This window comes from Apodemus sylvaticus, chromosome 14 (genome assembly GCF_947179515.1).
Source record: "Apodemus sylvaticus chromosome 14, mApoSyl1.1, whole genome shotgun sequence".
NCBI classification, from domain to species: Eukaryota; Metazoa; Chordata; class Mammalia; order Rodentia; family Muridae; genus Apodemus; species Apodemus sylvaticus.
This window is the reverse complement of record NC_067485.1, coordinates 1,550,360-1,571,205: the sequence shown is the minus strand read 5'-3', so window position 1 is coordinate 1,571,205 and position 20,846 is coordinate 1,550,360. Positions and strand designations below refer to the sequence as shown.

General features: G+C 39.7%; 1 protein-coding gene across 9 annotated transcripts in view; it reads left to right on the top strand.

The window, feature by feature from the left end:
* The window catches only part of Ercc6l2 (ERCC excision repair 6 like 2), a 127,714-nt gene that overhangs the window by 102,838 nt on the left and 4,030 nt on the right, over positions 1 to 20,846 (top strand). For 8 of the 9 annotated variants that reach the window (XM_052157653.1, XM_052157651.1, XM_052157652.1 and 5 more), the window contains one exon: positions 19,383 to 19,564. The exons of the other annotated variant lie outside the window; for it this stretch is intronic. In XM_052157653.1, coding sequence (XP_052013613.1) covers positions 19,383 to 19,564 — 182 coding nt within the window. The remainder of the gene's footprint in view (positions 1 to 19,382; positions 19,565 to 20,846) is intronic. 9 annotated transcript variants of the gene reach the window in all.

The following is a 20,846-nucleotide window of genomic DNA, read 5'->3' as shown; positions in this document are numbered from 1 at the left end:
TGAAGGGTATATTTCTAAAAGTGCAGCTAAGTGGTGGGGTCTGATGAGGAATGTAAGGCTGTCCTTCTATCCCGACTATGGGAAGACGTGAGGGTGAAGTGGAACCCCAAAACTCCACCAGGACTGAGTAAGTGGCCCCAGTATCCAGAAGGAAAGAGATGGGCTTCCCACATACCACGATAGTTACCCGGGGCTCCCTGCTAGTGATGGGCAAGGTTGGGTTGAGGGAGCTCCAGCCCCTTCATTTGTCCATAGCCAAGCCTAGGAGGTTAGTTGGAGGGGTTTCTGTGCGGGATGGCCCTCTGTTCTGCATGACATGAGGACAATCGACTGCCCAGTGACCCTCACGAGAACACCTAGGACATGGTCCCTTTGGCTTGCAGGGGTTGGGGCAAGTCTTTGCCCAGTGACCTGGTTGACCACATTTATAGCAGGGAGCTGGTGGTACCTGAGCCTTGGAAGGCCAGGAGCTCGGGGTGGTAGCTGGCGATGGTCGGACAGCCTTTGCCAGCATGTGGTACTTTGTTTTCGGGCTTTTTCATCTCTCTCATGGTATACCTTGAAGGCCAGCGCCAAGACTTCTGCCTGTGGAGTCAGGGTCCCTCTGTCCAAGGGCCTAAGTTCAGCTCTTATGTCGGGGTAGCTTTAGGAAAAGAAATACGTCATTAAGAGTTGCTTACCTTCTGGATTCTCAGAATCTAGATTAGTGTATTGTAACAAAGCCTTCGTGAGGCATTTTAAAAACTGAGATGGATTTTCCTGTTTGTCCTGGACAACCTCTTGGAGTTTTTCAAAATTTATTGGCTTTAAAGCTGCCTTTCTGAGACCAGCCAGAAGGCTTGTAACAAACCTGTCCCTGACTAAAATACCAGCTGTGGAATTGTAATTCCACTGAGGGTCCTGGTCAGGCACTGTCTCAGATCCAATTGGATAGCTTCTGTCTGTCTGGTGAATTTCGTCTGCATGCGTTTTTGCCTCTTCCCAAACTCGCCTGCGTTCATCAGGAAGTAAATTGTTAGTAAGAATCATATGAACATCATGGAAAGTCAAGTTGTAAGATTGAGTAATGTACTGAAACTCTTTAATAAAGTTAGAGGAGTTAGAAGTATAAGATCCCAGTCTACTTTCTATTTGAGAAAGTTCACTCAATGAGAAGGGAACATGTACTCTAACCAGACCATCAGTTCTAGCCACTTCCCTTAGAGGAAGGACTGGTGCTGGGTCAGGTGTCCTCGGAGGAGAAGAACTTGGGGGTTTGGCCATAGCCTTAGAACGCGTAATAGGAGGGGTAAAGGTTGGCACCAGTTCAAGGCGTCTGTGGTGATCTTTTGCTGGCACAGAGGGAGAGGAGGCATCTGGGGAGGTCGGGTTGGTAGACTCTGAGACCTGGTGAGAAGGAGAGACTGAGGCTGCAATTTGAGATCTTGTAGTCTCAATATGTCTGTGGCGAGCGGGGTCAACAGTAATGCCATCTAGTGGAGGGTAAGTAGGTTTCATGGCTAGGAGAAGCTGAGATGGGGAGCAGGCAGCACAAAGAGAAGGCTTAGACCGGAGATAGATAAAAGCCTGAACGTATAGGATTTGGTCCCGTTTACCGGATTGCTGACAGTATGTATTAAGATCCCTTAAAACAATTGGATCTAGGGTGCCATTAGGTGGCCATTTGGAATTATAGTCTAGCTTATATTGAGTCCAGACCTTATTACAGAGGTTTATTAGTTTTGACCGCCCCAAATCGTGCGTTAGTTTCAGAGACTTGAGATTTTCCAGGAGACATCCCAGTGGGGTGCCTGGAGGTACCAGTGAAGACACTCTATTACCCATCAGGTGGGTGGAGATATTGTTACTACACAATCAGCGTCCTGAAGAGTGCATAACAAATAAAAGGCAGCTAAGCCAAAGAGCCCAGACCGTAGTGAGGACCCTTGGGAGCTGGGGCTTTCAAAGCTGGAAGAAGCATCCCACCTGGACCAGGATTTTTGTGGATGACTGTAAAAGCCAACGGGAGACTCATGATCACTTCTGGATTAGGATACACCTGGGGTTTGAGTGTCCTAAAACTTGTGTTAGCTGGGGAGGCACCTAGCTCCAGAAAAGGTTGGCCAGATCCCTTCTGCAGTTAAGATTCCGCCGAGCCACCGTTTAAGCTGATGGTGTTCACTAAAGGGAGTGCAATCCAATATCCGGGATCGTGGAACTATTTGGCCTAGTGGCTCAGAGGCAACCCACATGGCAAGCCTTAGCGCTGGATGGTGGTGTTGCAGCGGCTGCCGGCAGCAGCCGCGTGTGCTGGCAGCAGCACGTGCGGGGCGGCAGCAGCAGTGGTGGTGGCAGCGGCAGTGTGGGCAGCAGGCTGGAGTGCTCCTGGCTCGTCTCTTCAAAATGTTGGTTTCTGCCTCAAAAGTCCTGTCTGCTCGCTGCATCTACTCACTGCGCTCACTCGTGCGCAGGGATGCGGTGGAGCCTTGAGCCACAATGAGACACACCAGGCCAAATAGTTCCATGTGGGACTTTATTTAAGATAGGGAAGGGGTAGCAGGCAGGAAGGAAGAAGAGAAAGAGGGAAGAGAAAAAAGGAAAGAGGAAGAAACGCTGCCCGGTTATATACTGGTGGTGACGTAATTACAGGTAAAGGTAGGCTATGGAATTCTGGGTAAAGGGCAGCTGTTGCCTTGGCAACAGACCTATACATTGCCAGCTTTGCAGGCCTCGGGTACCTACATTAGAGTTTATATTTATTTTTATTTGCAGAACATTTTATAAATGTCCTAAACTAAAAGTTCTCTCAAAATAAATTTGTAATTATGCCTTTGCTATTTGATAATACAGATTATATGAAATAGTATGCAAAATAAGAACATGTTTTACTTTTCTTTTTTTCTGAAACAGGGTTTCTCTGTGTAACTGTGGCCGTCCTGGGACTTGATCTGTACACCAGGCTGGTCTCGAACACACAGAGATCCACCTGCCTTTGCCTTCTGGGTGCTGGGATTAAAGGTGCCACCACCACCAAGCAAACATGTTTTACCTTTAATTATAGTAGTTTTATTTTTCTTCTCTTTCCTTCCTCTATCTCCTACTCTACCCACCCCACTCCCTGCAACATTGATGGCCTCTTTTTCTTTGATTATTGTTGCATACACATTTGGGTGGGTGTGTGTGTGTGTGTGTGTGTGTGTTCGCGCACGCTCGTGTGCTTATAAATACAACCTGCTGAATTTGTTTTTACTGTTTGTGTATATATGATTCCAGAGTTGACCACTTTGTATTTAATAACTCAGAGGTCACATGCCTAGGAGAGAATTCTTCCTCTCTTAGCATATATTAGTTGCCTACAGTTCTTTGTCTAAGGGACTCCATGAAATTTTCGTTGAATAGACAGAAATATCTATTGATGTTGTCATTATTTTGGGTCTTGTTTAGGTAGCCATGTTGTTGAGGTATATGGATATAGCTTCCCTATTGTGGAACTCAGTATGAAGAATCATCAAAAAGCTAAAAATAAGTCTATGGTGTGACCCATCTACACCACTCTTTGGCATAGAACTTGACATCCCACCCATGATATGTCTTAGCAATATTCATTGCTGTTCTAAAATGAAAACAACCTAACTGTCCTTCAGCAGATAAATGGGTAATGAAAATGTGGTACATATTCACTATGTGGAATACTACTGAACCATAACAAAAAAAATGAAATTTACACTCTAATATTTTAAAACCATCTTTGTAAAGAGCTCCTTTTAAAAGTTTGGATATCAAGCTGAAGGGATGGCTCAGTGATTAAGAGCACTGACTACCCTTCAAAAGGTCCTGAGTTCAAATCCCAGCAACCACATGGTGGCTCACAGCCATCCATAATGAGATCTGATGCCTTCTTCTGGGGTATCTGAAGACAGTTACAGTGTACTTACATATAATAAATAAAATTTTTTAAGTTAGGATATCTAGAATGAAAACCCATGTATCTTGTGTTTCAGGTCATATCAGAAAGAAAGGTTTTAAATGTCTAAAGTTATGGTAATGCCTTTATTAGAATCAGTGTGGTTTTTTTATTACACCAACTATATCACCAAACTTTACCATACCTATGGTGCTGTGTCAGACTCCACTGTACCTGTGGTTTGTATATCACAGAACTCTACCTGTGATGACGGACTTCCCTGGGCCTCTGATGTGTGTCACACAGTTTAACTGCACCTGTGGTGATGCAGTGCCTTTCTTCTCAATCAGCTGCATGTCCTCAACTTAAGTTTACTTAAAGTTTTCTGAAAAGAATGTACAAAGACAGCATTCAATTAAGGATTAATCACTATGGCAACAGAGATATGGTGACTAAAGGAGGAGGATGTATTCTCCCCTGAGTTTCCTGCCAGCTGTCATAGTCAACCTCTGTTGCCTGAATCCAAGCCAAAATATAGACTGTGACCAACTCTAAGAAACTATATCTGTATTTTTATAAATTGGTACAAGTATCAGACTATAAAAAAAGACTTAATCCCCTGAATTGGATGACAGACACTTGGCACTCCTGCCAGCTTTTGACAGAAAAATAATGGGTTGCTTTGTAGTAAAACCTGGATTAATAGTAAAGCCTTCTTTATATTATTGCAGTGTTCTGTAAATGAGAGAACTAAGCGACTTGTCAGGCTGTGGCGGGAGTGTCTTTTTTATAACCAATGCAGATTTAAGTATTGTTGAGAATATTGTAAACTCAAAATGTTGTGTTAGCAGAAACTTTTCCTTTATATGTGTTAGACTGACATTTTGTAGATTACTTAAAGCAGGGATTTGTGAGCTTTGGTGGTTTTGATTGCAGTATGTTTATACAGCTTGTATAAGGAGAGATGGACTATTTAGTATGAGCACACTGTTGGGGAAAGAACACATTCTGTAATTCTACATGTTGAGATACTGAATTGTCAATGTTATAAAGTAATTTACTAGCTTATGAGGTAGTCCAGTAGGTAAAGTTTATGGTTTCAGCATGTTAGCAGAATTAACTCTTAGTAGGATTTTTCTTTAAGTCTATTTATTTTATCATCTCAGTATTAACTTTATGTAGCTTTATCAGATAGTTTTTCTCCCCAAGTATCAAGTACAATTAAGGTTTCTAAGATTGCTGTGTATATGCATGAGCTTATGATACTATTGGCATGAAAGAAGGAATATTGTAGGTAACATTCTATTCCACAAAACAGTGCATCATCTAAGTGAAGAATACTCATTTATTAAGCAGGAGAAGGACAAGCCAGTACTACTTGTACACATAGCCTGTTCCTTCTTACAACTAGGGTCAAGGACAGTTTTCAGCGTTCTTCCTCTTAATTTCCAAAATATATATACCTCCTTGCAAAATGGTGCTGAAATTACTCAAAACAGTACACAGACTTTTACTATTGTAGTTATGATAATTGCTTAACAATTACATGAGGGGTAAACTTCTGTGGATCTTTATAATTATCTATTATTACTTTTTGCTCATTGTACCAATAAAGCTTTTAGAATACTTTATAAGCTACCTGGTTAATTTTTTTAAGAAACTGCCCTAAACTATGGCTGGTTTCCTATAAAAAGGGATTGAGAAAACATACATACATATGTGTATGTGTGTGTGTGTGTGTATGTATGTATGTATGTATGTATGTATGTATTTTTTAAGAAGCTCTAAACTTAGCTAACATTCGGATTAGATTAACATAGGTAATTTCTCTTATTAGGAAGTGTTACAATTCTAGATTTCTTCCTAGCTGGTGATCTGTATTATTGTACAGAGAAATTGACTTTGAGCAACTTCTTGGTTTGGACAGTTGTAAGATTTTAATAATTTGCAAAATGTCATTTCTTCAGAAAACTCCTTCTGGTAATAGATTAGAAGTTCAGAGGTTAAAACGTCATTGAACTCTCAGTGATTCTACCTAGTGAACTAAGGGATAATAAGCAATCAGTGGTGCTTTTTCAGGCTATATTTTATCCCTCTGTGAAAACCCTGGTATCAACCAGACACAGACATTTAATAGAAACACCTACTGCCTTGTCATCTAAGAACACTGCCTCTGCACATGAAATTCCAAGTTGTTATATAAACATAAAATTTGGGAAATAATCATTACATTTCTATTTGAAGAATTTTGGGGAAGTATATCCACATATTTTACTTATTTTTAAAATGAGAAGCTAAGGATCTCCTTCAGGCCTCAGAAATGGCTATCAGCTTCCATCCTGTGACCTCTCTCACTGTCTTTTCTTGTGTTTTCTTTTTTGTTTCCTTTGATCTCTTCTTGAAGCGTTCAGATTTGATTTTCTAATGTGTGACATATTGAGCTTATTTTTGGTAATATATCTTATTTTTGAAAAATTTATTCTAATTGGACCTATTAAAAAGCAAGCCAACAACTAGACTGAATTCATACTTCCTTTTTAAAATATAAATTTCAAGGAATTAAACTCTGAATAGACTCAAGAAGTTCACCAAGGATTGGAGCTGTAGCTCTGTGGAGACAGTGATTGGGGCATACACATGAGACATGAACTTGACTCTTCAGAGCTCATATAAAGCCTGCTGTAGTAGCAAAGGTCTGTAATCCTGGTGCTCCCATAGAGAGATGGGAAGTGGAAATCAGAGAGTTCTGGAAGCTCATGGCCAGTTATCCTGGGCTTAGGCATATCCATGAGCATACACATTAGCTAACAACAAAGAAACGGTGCTTAGAGCTAAAAAAGTTGTCCTCTGACCTCCAAACACCACATACATACAAGAAGCATGACAAGACTATAAAGAGTATCAACTCTACCAAAGATATTTTGGCAAAGGCATGATTTTACTTTTTCTAAACATTGTGATGATTAGTGTTAGTTATTAGCATGACTGGATGAAGAAATGCCAAGAAAATTAGTAGTCAGCCTCTGGTGTGTCTTTGATGGTATTTCCAGACAATTGATATAGGGATTGGTAACCTGAAGGGGAAGATCTGCCCTCAACATGACCTGAGCTCTGGCTAGAAAAGAAAGTTCCCTCACGTCCTGACTTGATCCTTCCTGAGTGGGTACACTGCTGTTGCGATTGCCAGTGGCCATCAGACATTGACAATTCTTTAGCCCTTGAATGTCAGCTCACATCAGCAACTCTCTAAGGGGCTTCCACACCTTCAGCGCCTGATTGGAACTGCTTCATTGGACCCTCTTGTTCTAAGGTTTCTAGCTTCTTAGACTAAGTAACTACTGCATCCTCTAGTTCCTTACTTAGGGATGGCCATTGTAGGATTATTTAACCTTTGTTAATCAAGCCAGTATAATAAATCCCTTCATGTGTGTGTGTGTGTGTGTGTGTGTGTGTGTGTGTATGCATGTGCACGCATTCACGTCTTAGTCTTTTCCTTTGGAGAACCTGATTTATACTTATACTTCTCCTTTACCTAGAATACCATTCAGCTTTGCATTTATAACTTCCAAATCTCTCTGCCTTCCAAAATATATCACCACAAATGTATCATCTCTTCCCTAGGTCTCCACTAGTTTTTCCCTCAGCTGGAAATAAACTGCCCTTCCTCTTAGGCTTTTCCTTATTCACTCAGTAGAAGAACTTTGTGTGGCCAGTGTTTACTTTAAAATAGGTTTTGGAGAGTAACAGTATAGTGGGTTAAGATTTATCACTTCCTTTTAAAGATTAAAATATATCATTTTCTCCTTCTCTTTCCTCCTTCTAATCTCTCCCATGTACTATTCTTTCCTTGCTCCTTCTCAAAATCATTGCCTCTTTTTCTTTACTTCTTACTGCTACACATATACACATACACTCACATGTGTGTACACACACATGCTTACAAATATAAATACAACATCCTCATTCTGTGTAATGTTCATCTTATGTATATGGTTTCAGAGCAGTAGCTTAGTTTTAGATAATTCATAAGAGGTTATCACTAGGAACACAGTTTTTCCTGTTCTCAGCATTCTTTAGGTGCCTATAAGAAATAGCCTTCAAATAAGCCCTAAGCTTAGATTTTCTAAGTAAGATGTATCTGACTCAGTTTTAATAACCTAAAATGATATTTTACATATAGTTCATATCTGAATAAATACTTTTTCGAAAAATTTGTTTAGTTTTGTCAAGGTCCAGTGGCTTTAGACACTGTTTTGGTCTTGAAGTGTCTGTCTTGCAATTGGTTTGGGTTTGGAGATAAATGTGGGACATTTGTAATTGCTGAGCAGGCACACCCACCAAGTCTTACTGTGTTCTAAACACTTTAGGTGGTCTGAATCATTTTTATATGAACAATTTTGTAATTTTCCTGGAAATTGCCTTACTCAAAGATACCACTGAGTATATACAGACCAGGGTCTTCTGTATGCATGAGAAATTGTGATATTCTGACACACGTTTTGGTTTTGGTCACTGTTTGTCTCATAATGCCCTCTATAAAGTGGGTTCTAGATACCCATCTTCCACCAACACTTTTTTTCTTAGGGCCAACTTACAGAAATTCCCTGACTTGAAACCCTCATTCCAGAAGGGTCCTGTCTCATCCCTAGAGGAAGAGGCTATGAAGAACAATGGGGCAGATAGGCCTTGTTGATTTCCCCCATTCAGCCTGCTAGTAATTATGCCTGTGCAGTAAAATACCCATAAAACCCAAGGAGAATGTTTTTTGATCTTCTGAATAGCTGAGCATGTGGAGGTTACTATAGTGTGGCACACCCAGGGTAGGCATGGGCACTCCATACCACACCCCCCACAAGTTTGCCTCTGCATATTGCTTCAGTATGTGGAATATCCTGAGTAATAAACTAGTGAGCAAAAGCTAGTGCTCTCTTAAGTTTTGTGAGCTACTCTAACAAGCACAGCTAGCTGTACTAAAGTGAGACTCACACTTGGCATCTGGAGTCAGGAAATCGCTAGTCTTGGATAGATGGTGCCAGAATTAAATTAGAGGATACCAAGTGTATGTTCATGCTGCTTTCTAGTGCTGAAATCCCTGCACACTGAGAACAGAACCCTTCGTGTGGACTGTAGTGTGAGACCAGAGGGAAAACTCTTTGCTTTGCTTAAACATAGAAATACTCCCAGATTTGTGTGTAACTCCACGCCTCCAACCAGACTTAATTTTCTAGATGACCTTCCATTTCACGTTTTTCAATGCAGATCATCATTGCTGATGTGATGTGAATTTACTGTAACTTGACCTCATGTGTCTGTGTTCTTTATGTATGTTACAAGACTTGAGGATAAAGACTATAACATACACTTCCAAACATGACCACCACCACTTAGCAACAGCAAGAGAGTGGGCATTCAACAAATGCTTGTTACTGATAATACCAATTAAAATACAGTATAAAGTAGATCCCTACTACCATTTTTACAGTAAAACTCCTCCAACTCAGCTGCTCAAATTAAAGTGGTATCAGTGCCAGACAATGCAGAAGGATTAATCAGGTTTGAGTAGTATGTGTGCTTGTTATACATCATTGTTGGTCATAGTGCTGGCAAAGTAAGCCTGCTTAATAAAAGAGCATGCAGAGAATTGAGTAAGGAAGAGATGGCCCTGCCTGTGTATGGAGTGGCAATGTGACTTTATCCTCTGTCTCCCACAGTTCTGTGGAATTATTATTAATTTTTTTATTATTTTATTTTCTTCTTCTTCTTCTTCTTCTTCTTCTTCTTCTTCTTCTTCTTCTTCTTCTTCTTCTTCTTCTTCTTCTTCTTCCTCTTCCTCTTCCTCTTCCTCTTCCTCTTCCTCTTCCTCTTCTTCTTCTTCTTCTTCTTCTTCTTCTTCTTCTTCTTCTTCTTCTTCTTCTTCTTCTTCTTCATTTATTTAGTGTGTGTTTTACCTACCCCTTCATTTATTTAGTGTGTGTTTATCCTACCCCTGTGTGTGTGTGTGTGTGCATGTATCTGTGTGTGTGTGTATGTGAGTGTGTGTGTGTCACGTGCACATTACATGTACATGGAGCTTGAAGGAATCAGTTTTCTACATCCACCATGTGGGGACTGGGGATTGAACTCAGGTCATTGGGTTTGATAGCAAGCACCTCTGTCTTCTGAGCCATCCGCCAGTCAAGTTCTGTAAAGTTCCTTACTACAGGCTGGGTATGGAGATGCACATCTATATAGTACCAGCACTCCAGACTCTCAAGCAGAATTGTAAGTTCAATACCATCCTATGCTGTGTGCTGACTTTTAGGCTAGCCTAGGACACAAAGTGAGAAATCCTGTCATAAAACCAACACACAAAATAAAGTTGCTTTAGATTGCAGCTATTGTACCTTCTGGGAGGAAAGGAGCTAGAGTTGCCAAACTCAGTCCCCTCTTCCACTCACAACATGTTTGTGTTTTCAGGCCTGACTGTCAGTTTTAAACATGCAGAAAATGTGGCTTTGGTATATACTTGGGTTCAATCCTGTCACCAATTTTTTTTCCCTAGACAATGGTTTAAGGTTCAGAAGTAGCTTTTAGCCTTAGGTTTTTGTTCAATACAGAGACCCTACATTATGATAACCTTGCATAATTAATTTGAGTATTTTTCACTATTGCACAAAGATCGTAAAACAGTTTTATCACTTTAGATCCAGCTGCCACTCGCATGGACTTTCTTTCACTGTTCTGTCTGTTTTGAGAGCACTCCCAGCTCTGCATTGCAAAGATAAGCGAATTTATGCCTTTGTGTGTGCTTACAGTTTGGCGCTTAACCAAAGAGATCTCTTTTTAAGTCTTTTGTTTGAACAGATGTGTAAACAAAACATTGCTGCTTCAGACTTCATAGTTTAAGGCTTGATGAAAACAGAAACTGAAAGAACACTTGATTTGTATTCTTCATGGCATTCTTGGTGTGATCAGTATGATGGAGGGGCAGGGCCACACATGATGGTGACCTTAGAATGTGCTTAGAACTGTTTAGCCTTGGGAACAAGCTGTAGGCCACAGACTTTACTGACATAGGCAGGCCCTCAGTTCATTTTAGAACCAGCATTCTGAGTTTAGCCTTCTATCATCATGACTTTCCACTGCCTCTGACAATCTCCCCTTAGTTCGTTTCCCATTACTGATCAAACCTAACCACGTTGGCTATTAGTATGGCTGATATATCCACTTGTGTGCTCTAAAAGGAACCAGCTCCTTAGCCAGATCCATTCCTCATCTGCCTAGTCAAAGATTTCACTAGATCCTGGTAGTCTGCCACAGACGGCTATCATGTCTGTGCACCACTGTGAACAACCTTCCTCTGCAATGTATAGGATGAGGTAAGCTGGGGAGATACTGTGTGCTCGTTATGGATGTAGTTCCAGAATTAATCCCAAGAGAGATTATCCATAATACCTTTTCTGTGAAATAGAAACTAGAGGCTTGTCTTAGGTTGAGTTTTATTGCTGTGAAGAAACACCCATGACCACAGCAACTCTTGTAAGGGAAAACATTTAATTAGGGCTGGCTTACAGTTCAGAGGTTTAGTCCACTATTGTCACAGTGGGTAGCATGGAGGCATTCAGGTAGACATGGTGCTGAAGAGGGTAGCTAAGTGTTCTCACAGTGGATCTGCAGGCAGTAGGAAGAGAGAAACCCCAAAGCCCAACCCCAGGGACACTTCCTCAAACAAGGCCACACCTCCCAGTAGTACTCTCCCTATGGGCTTATAGGGGCCATTTTCTTTTAAACCACAAGACTCTTCATGATTATCTTCAAAAATTGGCTTCATGGCGGCAAGCTTTTATAACCTCAAGGCCTAAGCAAAAGTGCCCAAGTTCAAGGCCAGCTTGGACTGCATCATTAGTTCTAAGGCCTCCTACAACTACACTGAAAAACCTTGTGTTTTAAAAAGAAAAAAAAAGAAGAAAAAACAAAACAAAACAGAAAAAAAAAAAAAACAGTTCTTCACTCTCCTGGGTTTTAAACTCTTGATCCATTTGTTACAGGATGTGGCAATAAGGGCCTTTCCTTGTCAAATTCTCATTTCTATGTAAGGGCCTTTCTTTAGCAGCTTACCTCCAAATTTATATTTCATTTTAATTAACGTTAATAAAAGGAGGGTTTGGTTTTTTATTAATATTCCCTGAACTATCCAGCTTTAAATAGCAGTTTTATATTTTGAAGCACATTTTATAGGTAAATCAGAAAAGTCAACAGTGATTCAATAGCTTTATCAAAGCTATTGCAAAACAATTATTTATGGAGTTTTTGAAGTTAGCAATTTCCAGATTTAGTGTTTGATCATTGGTAGATTGGAAGACTGACATTGCCAACCTACATCAGAACAGTTGTCCTTTGTAGAAGTGTTTTATATAGATTAACTTTTATACTTTTATACTTTTTATATACTGAAGTTTAATTTTAATAGCAGTTATTTTTGTAAAGACAACACACTGTATTTAAAGTTTTAGTGATATAAGAAAGACTAAGGTCCACATAATTAGCTTAGCCTGTTTACCTTTCTGTTTTAATCTAAAAGTCTAAATGGACAGGAGTTTTCCCTTATTTTCCCACTTCCAACTGACTGTTCCATGTAGACTCTACAGTCCAAAGAAGGAAGGGATGTTACTTAGTGCTTATTAGAATTATTACTTTACTGTATTCTAGTAAGTTCACCTTATGAGTAACCTCCTGGTTTTTATTCAGTACATCATTTCATCTGTTTTATTTAACTTTATGTTTATATTGAGGAATGATTGATGCATTTCTTAAATTTGTGTAGTAAGTTTTATTTTTTAACAAAGATTCTAAAAGTTAAATTTGTTCTTTTTAACACAGATAGTATAGGAACATACCTAACAGTGCTGCATAACTTATGGGATTGGTCCTCAACTAGAAATTACCAAGTGACTGACTGTTGGAAGTTTAATGTTTTCTAAAATAAGAGTTTAGCAGAAGCCAGGTGGTGGTCGTCGCACACGCCTTTAATCCTAGCACTTGGGAGGCAGAGGCAGGTGGATTTCTTAGTTCAAGGCCAGCCTGGTCTGCAGAGTGAGTTCCAGGACAGCCAGGGCTACACAGAGAAACCCTGTCTCGAAAAAACCAACAACAACAAAAAAAAGAGTTTAGCAGAAATTCTCCTATTCAATGAGTCTTAAACAAGGGTCTTACTTTCATAACTCCTTTCTCATTTTTACTATAACCATATTTAGAACTCAGAATGTATACGTAATGGCAGCTTCAAAACCATTAGTATGTTACTGCCTTCACCTTGAGAGAGTACTTCAATAATGAAAATGTTTTTATTAGTTTTTCTTTTGAGATGATTTCATTTTCTTTTTTCTTTTGAGACAAGATTTTGTTGCATAGCTCAGGCTGGCCTCAGATTCAGAGCCCTCCTACCTCTCTATTCCTGAGTGCTGGAACTATAAATCTATACCATCATACCCAGCTTCAAGTCAAGATGATGATGATGATGATGATGATGATGGTGATAATGATTCTGTGTATGAGTGTTTTACATGCATGTATGTGCACACAGAGGTCAGAAAATGGTATTAAATCTCCTCAAACTGGAGTTATGGATGGTTGTGAGCCACCTTGTGGGTGCTGGGAATCAGACCAAGGTCCTCTTCAAGAGCAACAAGTACTCTTGACTGCTGAGCTCTCTCTCCAGTCCCCTATTCTTGATATTTTTAAGCAGCTGCATTAGTTACTTTATTGTCACTGTGACAAAATACATGACAGAAGCAACTTCACAGGGGACAGATTTTGGCTCAGAGCCTCAATTGTCATGGTGAGGAGGCATGTTAGAGTTCCTGGCAGCAGAAGTGTGTGGCAAATCAGGAAGAGGGGGATCAAAAGCAGGGCCAGGCTGTAAACCTTAAGGCAAACCCTAATAGTCTATGTCTGTCAGCAAAGCCTACATTCCAAAGGTTCCACAGCTTCCTAAGACAGTGTCACCAGCCGGAGACCAAATGTTCAAACACATACCCCTGTAGGAGGATTTCATATATAAACTGTAAAAAAAAAAAAAATTTAGAGAAAATATTAGAGATGCCAGGTTCATGTCTGTCATTCCAGCACATAGGAAACAGGCAAGAAAATTTGAGTTTAAGACCAGTGTGGGTCTTACATAATGAGTTCAAGGCCAGCCTGGGCTACATATTAAAACAATGTCTCAACCAATTCACTCATCAGTAGAAAGGGGGATAATTATGGCTCTGCAGAAAAAGGCTTTTGCTTTCTTCCTTCACCTTTTAATTGCAAAATTTTCCATCCAGTTTTAACACCATGATCCAGTTGTTTGCCTGTCCTACTCTCCCAGAGAAGAAAAGTGCTTCCTAATCTACTTTGTTCTAGGGGCTTAGTGTTATCACATTGTCAGGACTCCATACTTTCAGCTCATATAATCTGAAATTGTTCTGTCCTGGCCACATATCTTAGTCAGGGTTTCTATTCCTGCAAAAACATCATGACCAAGAAGCAAGTTCAGGAGGAAAGGGTTTATTGAGCTTACACTTCCACATTGCAGTTCATCACTAAAGGAAGTCAGGACTGGAACTCGAGCAGATCAGGAAGCAGGAGCTGATGCAGAAGCCATGAAGGGATGTTTTTTACTGTCTTGTTTCCCCTGGCTTGCTCAGCCTGTCTTATAGAACCCAAGAGCACCAGCCCAAAGGTGGTACCACCCACAAGGGGCCCTCCCCACTTGATCACTAATTGAGAAAATGCCCCACAGCTGGATCTAATGGAGGTACTTCCCCAACTAAAGCTCCTTTCTCTGTGATAACTCCAGCCTGTGTCAAGTTGACACACAAAACTAGCCAGTACACCACATATTATCAGTGCATTTGAAGCTTCACAGGCATTATTTGCCCATCTCAGCTTTTAAGAAGAGTTCACTATACTACTTTGTGATAAAACAGTGAAGCCACCTCTATAACAAGAGCACCAAGATGTTTATAAATTAATATGGACTTTTTCCCCCAAAAGTAATATGGATTTTTAAAATTATGTAAATGGAGCTGTGTAAACCAGCAGTTCATAATTCTTTCTGTTTACATATACTGTAAGACAATGATAAAATGTCCCAGGCTCTTCTGTCTGAGAGATGTGCGGATACTCACATACACACCTTGCAAATGGAGCTTCGTAAGGCTCAAAAGTACCATTCTCTGTGGTTCCAGAACCTTCAATAGGATCAGTGGATACTGCAAAGGACCCTTAATAAGAAAACATTTCCTAAGCCCTGAGATTCCAGCCATGGCCAGACTCTGGAGCTCATTAATGTTACCTTACCTGCCGACAGAGAATTAAGGTTATAAGTGCAATTCAGGTTGAATCAAGCTGACCTTGTTGAATTAACTAGATGGATACTATTAAGGACACTAGCTAACTGACCAGAATCCTATCCTGTGAGTATCTCACTGGGTTTAGTATATTCACATTCATTCTCAAAAGAAGAATCTTCCCTGGCTGTACTCACAGTATGGTGTAACCCTGAAAGAAGTGTTAAAGGGAGACAAGGACTGTGGTCTGCACCTGGGAGTTAGGAAAGTATGGAAATGAATTGTCCCATAGAGCCTCAGAAAAAGGAACATAACTCTGCCAGCACTTTGATTGTAGCTGAGACCCGTGTCAAACACACCTACAGAAATGTAAGGTCAGAAGTTTATGTTGTTTCAAGCCAGTAATACCATGGTAACTTGTTAAACATCAATCAGAATATAATTCACTACTTCAATTCCATACTTATAATTCAGTATAACTGTGACAGCACATATATTCCCAAAATCTTAATACAGTTGGGCTAAATACAAATTTATGTTTTGCAACCTAATTTCAATAAAATGGTAAGTTTTTGTGCTAAGTAGCAATCTGCAATGATGTCTTTTTAAACATAATAAAAGATAGGATGTAAATTCATGTGAGGAAAAATGATTTTTCTCCTTTTAAGAAATTGTAGAATATGTCACAAAAATCTAATGACCCATATGTCCAGCATCTGTGTTTGCAAAGGCTGAATTCCTGAAGGATTTATAAAACTGGTTCTTTAGATATGTATAAAATGTGAGCTTTGTAATGTCAGAAAGAGCAATTGGATAAACAATTGAAAAGAACCATTACCAGGCGCCATCTGTCCATGGCTTCAGAAATCACAGCGGAAGAGGAAGGAAGAGTTCTTGGGTGGCTCAGTTGGTCTTGCAACTTATTTTCTTTTACTCATAGTAACATTCTCATCTCTTAAAATAATGAATAATCATTTCTAGGGAGCAGAATCTGTCAGTAACTTGTAGCCCTCATCTTGTTTCTAATGGAAATAAGTACATAACATCTCTTTTGGATCTTTATCTTAAAGATCAGTTTTTCCTCTCTTTATTGATGTTTTCAGACAATTTAAAAACCTGATGTTAAAAACTCCATGAACTTAACAAAGCAGCCTCCAGTATTACTGACTGCTATCAACTGTCTGCCTACCAATGTTTGTCCATGTGCATCACTGTTGCTTCTGAAGACTTCTGGTTATCTTTAGTAGAAATGGTTTGTATACAGTTGCTTTAAGGAGTTGGAGAGGGTGTCGATGTAAGTTAAGTTATAAGTGTAATACAAGAAAAGGGGCTGAATATACATAGTTTCGATATGGTCTCTTTCTGGAAAGATACGGCTTCAGTATATACCTTAGTGTGTTTGTAGCTCAGCTGCATACTGATGTTGAAATCACGATCCTGCTTCAGCTTCTCAAGTATCTGGGAGTACAGGCATGTACTACAGGGCCTGGCTTTGGCAATTGTCAAGCTGTAGTTGGGCTAGTATGTGATAATAGGTGGTGCTGCCTTGTGTGCATGCTGAATACATTGCCCTGTTCTGTCCGGTAGCGCCAATTTGAAGTGTTACGTTTGCTGATTCTTTTTTACTTTCTCTCTCTTTCTCTCTCTCTCCCTCTCTCTCTCTCTCCCCTCCCCCTCTGTCTCCAGTAAGTTTTAGAATTTTTCCTTATCTGTAATCTAAAGGAGGACATTTATTTTCATTTTTCCTAATAAAACTTTTTTCTCCTTTTTTAAATTGGAAGTTTTCTTTATTTTTTTGCCCTCTGGTTGCATTATCTCCCATTTTCTCTTGTTCTTTCCTTGAATTTCAAAGTATGTTTTCTGTGTGTTCTCCCTTCAATACCTGTACTACATTCTAAATAATTTTATTCTCCTAGTTTATCAATTATCATTGCAGATCTGTTTACCAACTGTCTAACCCATGTATTGTTTCTATTTTGTATTAAACTTTTTCTTAATGTTTGTATTTGGTCTGTTTCAAGTGTGCTTATACAATGCCTTGCAGGGTTTCTTTTGTTTGCTTGTTTGTTAGTTTTTGTTTGGTTGTTTAATCTTTCCCCCTAAGTTCTTTGAAAGTGTTCTTCAGATCATCCTATTCATTGTCAACCTGCAATAGAGTTCTCATATTGGCTTCAATTGTAGCTTAACAGTGGTGGTTCTTTAGTGTTCTATGAGTTTCTGAATTCTTTTCCCCACTGAGTCACAAGCCTTCCTATACTATTCTGGTATTTGCACTTCATTGGACTCTGGTTTTCAGTGGTTCTTGGCTACTTTTTTATGTGATTTTTCAGCATAGCTTTTCTTACCACCCAGGATGTACAAAATCAGATTTTCCAGTTGTCACCCACTGGCCATTCTGTTTTGTCTCTAGTCATTCTTTCTGCCTAGAGTAAGAAGGTAGCCCCTGCTTCTTTTCTGTATACCTGTTTAGGCTTGCCTAGCTTTAAAATTTTAAATCAGCAGTCCTTGGTGTGGGAAGGGGAGTGCTGGGTATGGAACCTAAGGCCTTGTGTGTTTTGGACCAGCATTTTACGATTGTGCTACATCTTCAGCAGTGCTGCTGCTGCTGCTGCTTTGTGTATATTTCTCATATGGGCATGGGTATCTGTGCACATAAGTGTCTTGTCATCCTTGGCATGGTGAGCCCCAAGATCTTCCTGCTTTCTCCCCAGCATCAAGATCACAAGTGTGCTCCACAGTACCCAGCTTTGAGGAGTTCTGTGGATCACACTTGGATCTTTTGTTATTAATAGAACTATTCATGTGTTTTCTTTAGTTAAGAATCATGTGTGCAAATGTGCTAGTGCCACAGTGGTCAGAGAGCAGTTTTCAGAAATTAGTTCTTTCCATCCACAAGTGGTTTCTGGGAATCAAAATTAGGTCATCAGACTTTGCAGCAAGTACCTCACCTCACCCCTTGCCAGCTCTCAATACAGATCTCTATGCTTGTGCTATAAACATTTTGCCCATGAAGCTGTCTTCCCAGCCTGTTCCTTTGGTTTTTTTTTTTTTTTCCAGGGTATTAAATCTTGTCTATCGCCCAGCTCCATTTACGGGTTGTCAGGCTGTGAACGAGTGCTGACCTGTGGCTGCTGGGCTCACACTCATTGCTTTGTCATTTCTTTGGTTTCAGAACCTAGAAGGCTTGATTTTTCTCACTTAAATAGGTTTTTATTGTTGTTGTAAATTTGTATCTATTATTTTTATTTTGGGGATGGAATAGAACTTTCCACCTGATCACACTTATCATTGAGATTAGATGCATATAACATTTTTCCTTACCCACTATTTTATGTCAATTCACAAACAAACAGCCATAAAATTATTGTAAAGTAAGTTTGGTTTTCTTTATAGCTTACAAACTATAAACAATATTTTTAAAATATTGAATATGCTTTAGCCTAACAGAGGTTGCAAGTAGGACTTTAAAAACTGGTTTTCCTTTTTGTTATATAACAGTTTATTTTTCTAGTTTACATGCTTGTGTAAAATTAAACACAAATTGCATGCATCATAATTTTTAGAAAAAATATATAAAACTAGGTGAACAATTTTTGGTTTTATTTTTAAATATTACTTATTTATGGAGCATGCATGTTTGCTATAACATACATATGTAGGTCAGAGGACAAGTCTCTTATATTGGTTCTCTCCTGCCTTGTGGTATCTACTTAAAGGGCCTTATGTAAGAATCTCTTCTACTGAGCTGTCTCTTTAGTCCTGTCTTATTTGCTGAGATTGGGTCTCAGGTAGCTCATGTTGGCCTAGTAGCCCTATGTTGTTCAGAATAACCCTTAGTGCCTGATCCACCCACCTCTACCTCCAAATTGCTGAGATTACAGGTCTGCACAACCACACCTGGCTTCGACAGACCAATTCTGAGCTTCATTCATTTAATCATTGGTCATCATTTTAGGATAGTAGTGATCAGCCTGTGTGTTATACAGCCTTGACAGTAGACAGTACCACATCTTTCTGTGTTCTGTCCTTCTAATTGCCTACACTAACATCCTCCAGTAGTTGCTTCAGTTGGATAATGTGACCTGTTTCACTATAAAAAGTGTCTGGAAAATAAGTGTGACATTCTTTGTCATATCAATCCAAAACTGTTTTTTCAGGCTTAGGTTATACTTCCTTCTTTTTTTCAGGCATACAAAAATAAGGTGAAGGTAAACATAGTGTCACCTACAGAGAAAGATCAACCACCAAGTGATGGAGGCATTTCCTCTCCTCTGTACGTATGCCATCCTGTAGTCCAGAAAAAGAAAGATGTATATTGTACTAACTACACTACCTTCATCATTGGAGAAACACCCAAAGGAATCCGCAGGTATGCTTGTCTGTGTCTAGACTTCAGGCCAATTCTCAAAAGAAATACAGATGCATAGTAAAATATGTACTGTATAATTATACCTCACATCCAAACTTCAGAAAACTGGAACTTTTATATTTAAAAAAAATAAAAGCAAATGGTTTGAGCTCAGACTGGCCTGGGATTTGCTAGAATAGTCCAGGATAGTAATATGAATCTCTTGTCTTAATTGCAAAGTTCTGGGATCACAGAGATGTAGAAGTATGGGACAAACATAGTTTTGAGGCAGTCCCCAGAGGCCAGGTGCAGAAGTGAGTGAGCCACTGGGATCTCCACATACATACAGCTATTAATGTTACCAAGAATGATGTCAAGAGATGGTGAGGTGGCACAGCCAGCCTGGTTCTCATGACCTCTATGGACATTGGAAATGATACCTGCTTTTACTTACAGTTGGTTCCTGGGCTGCCTGGGAAAGGAGTAGCAAGCTCCACAGTAACCTAGAGAGCTGGCACGAGGCAGCACTATGCTGCCTGGCAGGCTTGCCTGGCAATAGCAGTTTCTACAGGGAATACTTTTTATTGTTGTTAGTGGTTCTTCTAGAAGACTGACTACATTTCCCTAGTCTTTAAAGAAGCGTAGGTCTTGGTTCCTATAGTGGTGTCTGTTCAAAAGGAAGCAGATATAGCAGTGATTTCTTCCTACTTTTTCATGCTTTTCTCATCCCTTCCTGCTGCCATCACTGTCAGAGTTGAGGCTGTACCTTGTAGTAGCTAAGTGATAAACTTCTAGGGCTTTCAGCACATCTAGCCTCAGAAAGCAAGGCAGTGACACGGTGATATCAGATATAGTCCAGCTCCTTCCCATGCAGAAAAGTGCTTTGAAATTTAGTCATCATGACTTCTGATAGACATGCTAATGAATTCCTAACTTGTTTTCTATTTTCCCTTTTCTTAAAGCTTCTCTACTATTTTTTCTCATAAAAGTAGTTAGCTTATGTTTCTGTTATACTTTGCATTCCCTTGAATTCTTAAAGAAAATTATATTGATGTCCCAGAATTAGGAAAATTAGTGGGAAGGCCAAAACCCATTCTGTAAGAGGACAGCCATAGGCATAACTCATTCAAAGGCTTCTTGGGTTAAATAGTGTTGAAGCATCACTCTTCCCAGGGGTGGCCTGCTCCAGGGTCACAAATGAGGTTATGTGTTGTCTTAGCACAAGAGATAAAATTACTTTGGCATCTTCTGAGATATCACCAAATCTTGGATAAATTAAAGACATTATCTAATACCCCACTGG